The sequence below is a fragment of the Portunus trituberculatus genome, chromosome 44 (assembly GCF_017591435.1).
Source record: "Portunus trituberculatus isolate SZX2019 chromosome 44, ASM1759143v1, whole genome shotgun sequence".
In the NCBI taxonomy this organism is placed as follows: Eukaryota; Metazoa; Arthropoda; class Malacostraca; order Decapoda; family Portunidae; genus Portunus; species Portunus trituberculatus.
In genome coordinates, this window is record NC_059298.1 from 26,042,840 (window position 1) to 26,047,839 (window position 5,000).

General features: G+C 42.8%; 1 protein-coding gene across 1 annotated transcript in view; it reads right to left on the bottom strand.

Annotated features, from left to right (window-relative positions):
- LOC123518869 overlaps positions 1-4,168 on the bottom strand; it is a 4,547-nt gene extending 379 nt beyond the window's left edge. Inside the window, exons 1-4 of the mRNA XM_045279922.1 lie at positions 3,306-4,168; positions 1,828-1,949; positions 617-1,096; positions 1-521 (exon numbers count right to left, since the gene is read on the bottom strand). The exon at positions 1-521 is cut by the window's left edge and continues 379 nt beyond it. Coding sequence (XP_045135857.1) covers positions 1-521; positions 617-1,096; positions 1,828-1,949; positions 3,306-4,137 — 1,955 coding nt within the window. The 5' untranslated portion in view covers positions 4,138-4,168. The remainder of the gene's footprint in view (positions 522-616; positions 1,097-1,827; positions 1,950-3,305) is intronic.
- Positions 4,169-5,000: the final 832 nt, after the last annotated feature.

Here is a 5,000-nt window from a genome sequence, read left to right on the forward strand (position 1 = left end):
ACGTTGTCGAGGTCATCCATGCCGATTAGACGTCTACGTATGTCATCACGACTACACTGATAACGCCGCATAACTTCATTAACCATTGCCATAACCTCCTGATGGTCGTAGGTGGTTAGGTTAGGGATGCCGGGTACGGGGCTGACCTTGTTGTATTCAAGGTTACACTTGGAGCACACAGATTTCACCTTCCCTTGACACTTCACGCACTTCAGGGAAAGCTCACCCACCATCAGGTCTCCCACATCCTCAATCACGCCGTCGTCGGGACATCCGAAGACATCTTGAGCAAATATCTCGTCATTTTCTCCCGGCATACATTTCCATATGTAATCAGAATAACTGCATTTCAGAACCGTCCCGGCAGGTATACCACGCGTGGCCCGCATTACAAGGTGTTGGCCGTGGTTAAAGTAGGCGCACGGTGCGTAGGATTCATGGTCCATAGCTAGATTGGTGACCGGAAACACTCCAGCACCAACAGCTTTCATGGGGTTTTGGGTGCAGTCAAGCTCCATAATCTGGAAATATGATACATTATTTTTTTTCTTTATATTTCAATCTATCAAATACACATTCCATTAGACAATTTCGCAAAATAAGGAAGCTTATTTACATCAGTTTCGAAGAATGCATTCGCTGTGCCCCAGAGATTCGTGAGATGGTGCACCAGGAGCGATCCTGTGAATAACTGGTCCTCCCAGCTTGGATCCAGACGCCAACCATCTGCATCTATGAAGAAACGATTGCTGGCTATTAGTAGCTTGAGCAAAACGAAGGCTTCCATTGCTCTAGCCACTTTGTCCTTTTTGTTGTGTATTTTTCTGCCCACCATGCTGTACACTGACAAATAGTTGCCTGAAGAGAATACACCATCTCGTGTGATGCCTCTAACTTGTAACGGCTTCTTTCCTTCTACCATAATAATTTCATAGTGTTTCTTCAGTTTGTCAAAAGTGGTCTTGAACAGAATTCTGCATGCTAGAATTCCTCTTACTTGTATGTTTAGATAGTTAATGCGCATAAGGATGGGACACTCTCGTCCGTGGAGTCCCGTCAGTGCTTTTGTTCTACAGGGGAAGCTGCAGAACCCCACCTGTGTGAGAAAAGTTATTGGACATAAGTAAAGCTGCAAGCAAAGCTCGATAAAAGCTATCATTCTCTGAGATAGAAATTAATGCCATAGAAGAACGTCAAGTAGTTTGTTACACTGCATGAAAACAAATGTATGAGTAAATACATAAAGAAGCAAAAGAAGCAACATGAAATACTTATAGGACAACATTCATGACTCTTCCCTAACTTCTACTTATGCCGTTACGTTATTTTCTTCAATAATACTGAACTGTCCCCCTCTTCTACACTGACCTCTCCTCGGTTTGTCTTTTACTTATAATCTAAACTAGAAATTTCGTATCTCATCTTTAGGTGAAACAAGCTTTTATGAAGTTAGACGTTCGGAGTCATCTCTGCAAGTTCCCTCCCTCCTCCCCACTGAAACTGCTAACTCTGTATAATAGTAGTATGTTTCATGCTCTTTTAGACAATGTGGAATCAAAAGCTTTTCGTCTTATCAACTTCGCTCTACTGACTGACTACCTTCAGCCATGCAAAAGTTAACGAATGTTCTTAATCATTCATCTTTTTCCCTGGTAAACTAAATTTCTGCTTTCCAAGTTCTTATGACCTCAATTCTTTCAAAAGGAAAGTTTCAAGACACATCCTCTGATTTTGATAAAAGCTTTCAGCTTTGCATGGATGCCGGCACTACAGCGGCCCTTGGCCGGTACCTCTCCTACATAAAAAATGACAGTGTCCTGACCAAACCTGTGTGCAAGCCGGGCAGGGGAGAGGCGTCCAGGTCCTCCGTAGACAAAATGAGCAAAAAAGTCTCATGTACTTCGGTAACAGAGCGCTGCAGTAGCTGTTCTCCACAATGAGGATCTCACCTGCCAAACATGTTTACCAAAAAATATTTTAGAAATGTGTAGAAGTAGAATGTTGAAGACAGGTGTGTGTGTGTGTGTGTGTGTGTGTGTGTGTGTGTGTGTGTGTGTGTGTGTGTGTGTGTGTGTGTGTGTGTGTGTGTGTGGTGTGTATGTAAGTATGTGTGTGTGTGGTGTGTATGTATGTATGTATGTGTGTGTGTGTGTGTATGTATGTGTGTGTGTGTGTGTATGTATGTATGTGTGTGTGTGTGTGTGTATGTATGTATGTGTGTGTGTGTGTGTATGTATGTGTGTGTGTGTGGTGTATGTATGTATGTGTGTGTGTGTGTGTGTATGTATGTGTGTGTGTGTGTATGTATGTGTGTGTGTGTGTGTGTGTATGTATGTATGTGTGTGTGTGTGTGTGTGTGTATGTATGTATGTATGTGTGTGTGTGTGTGTGTGTGTGTGTGTGTGTGTGTGTGTGTGTGTGTGTGTGTGTGTGTGTGTGTGTGTATGTGTGTGTGTGTGTGTATCTGTCCGTCTTTATGTGTACGCCTGTCTGTGTTAGCCATATACGAGAGGGGCTTTGTCCTTGGGTAACAAAATTTTACGGTATAATAAGAGTTAAAGATTATTTGGAGAAGTATCTTGGAACCTTCCTCTTGAAAAAATGCAAATAATACAGAACAGAAAGCAAAAAAATTTAACAGTTAAACGAATAAGAAAATAAGAATGTTTATTATGTGGCTCTAGAATTAGGAAGGTGAAAAGAATATGGGTGAGAAAGCAGCAAACCATTGTTATGTGGAACGAGGAGGGAGAGGTGAGAAAAGCGATTACCAAGATGAGAAGAGTTGTTAAGTGCAAAAATATCGACAAAAGATAAATGAAAAAAACTTTACGGTGGGCTTAAGTTGAAGACAGTGATGATAAAGAGTTCACGTGACCAAGTAGTTTTCAATGTTCCTTATTTAAGAGAGCTGTGTGAGCGGAATACCTTATATATGTGATGTATATTCAATATAAGGACAGATGAGGTCCCTGTACAGAGTTAGCATCTGAAGAGATTAGAAAAACAAGCGGAATCGGCTCTGGAACTACCTGCCTGCTCTTGCATTTACATTTACCTATGACCTGAACTAATTTAAAGGAAGAGGATTCAGGGCATTCATCCTATTTTCTTTGGCTAACTCTTTCAACCCTGTTCGAAGAGCAGCACCTTAGTGGGCCTTTTTTTAACCGCGTTTTTGTTGCCTTTTGCCGGTTTCCCCTCTTACTTAAAATAGTCATTGTAAGTATGCATGTACCCTAGTAACATCTGAGGGAAAAAATAATCATTATATATCAAAAACTTACAAAGAACAACGTTGTTACCTTGTTTGATATCTCTGTTTGCATAGAGGTGTCGCCTGTTTCCTGCATCATTGTGGGCCAGACTCACGGCGCTGCTGGCTGATGGTAAATTAGGATTAGGATCTTCCAAGGCAGGGGGTTCGGGACACATGAAATGAAAAGCAGCAACATGCACGGAAGGCTGTTCATCTTCTGACATCATTTCATTGCAGTGTGCTTTCATATCCTCCAAATCTTCTTTTATATCACTCGGGCAGCCCAGACGCTGAGCAATGCTAATGTCCTTCAAACACAGTACGAACTTGCCCATACTAAACAACAGCATCGCTCTGGCTCCGTAGCATCGAGTCAAGAATGTGTAATCCAGGTTCCCAAAGTCTTCATTCACGTCCTCTGGACCGGCGCTGTACATTCTGTTGCCAATACGAATAGGAGGATGAGGAGCAAATAAGATGCTCCTGTTATAATACCACAGTGCTAAATCCTTATTGCTGTCGACATACAAATCGCCGCGTTTCTTGTATATTATTGACTCTTCTGTACTTTTCATTGTTTCAGCTTCAAATGTCAACTTCTCAGGCGGCACCAAGATCTCATGTGCTTCATCCATGTTCCATAAAGCTTCGAAGATTTCAATTGAATTTCCTTTTGATACAAGGTGCCGTAAATCCTGAGCTTCTTTACTGTTAACGGCGTAAAGCTTTTTGAGGGCATCGTCTAAAAACTTCTGAAAGCGAAATGAGGGCATATCACGGTATAGTGACCAAGGATTCTCCTCCTGTATCATCTCCTCCTCCTCTTCCTCCTCCTCTTCTTCCTCCTCTTCAACCTCGTTCTGCCTGGCGTGGGCCATGGTCCTCGTCGTGTTGCGGTCACCCTCCACCTTCACAATCCACACTGCCCCAGCCTCCTTCTCTCAGCCGCACCACACTTCTTTGGCCTAGGCTTCGAAACAATCATTTACTATTTATTTATTCACTTTATTCATCGATGTACTTACTATTGTAGTTTTTCCTCATAGCATTATTTGTGTCGTCTGTAGGGAAAAAAATAAGAGTATTGTATAATGTGACAATAGGCCAGTAATAATCTATCTTTTCCTAAGACCAATATTAGATTATTGCAAGGTTTCGTTTGTGTTCACTACGGTGGATGTTAAAGACGCAGCGTCGAACACACCTTCGAAAAGTTTCGAAATACGACAATATATATATTTTTTTTTTACTTTTATAATTCCAAATAACTTCATTATGAGTGCGTAAGTCAGGCGGTAATTATTAGAACACACACACACACACACACACACACACGGCCCGGTAGCTCAGTGGTTAGAGCGCTGGCTTCACAAGCCAGAGGACCGGGGTTCGATTCCGCGACCGGGTGGAGATATTTGGGTGTGTCTCCTTTGACGTGTAGCCCCTGTTCACCTAGCAGTGAGTAGGTACGGGATGTAAATCGAGGAGTTGTGACCTTGTTGTCCCGGTGTGTGGTGTGTGCCTGGTCTCAGGCCTATCCGAAGATCGGAAATAATGAGCTCTGAGCTCGTTCCGTAGGGTAACGTCTGGCTGTCTCGTCAGAGACTGCAGCAGATCAAACAGTGAATTACACACACACACACACACACGGCCCGGTAGCTCAGTGGTTAGAGCGCTGGCTTCACAAGCCAGATGACCGGGATTCGATTCCCCGGCCGGGTGGAGATATTTGGGTGTGTCT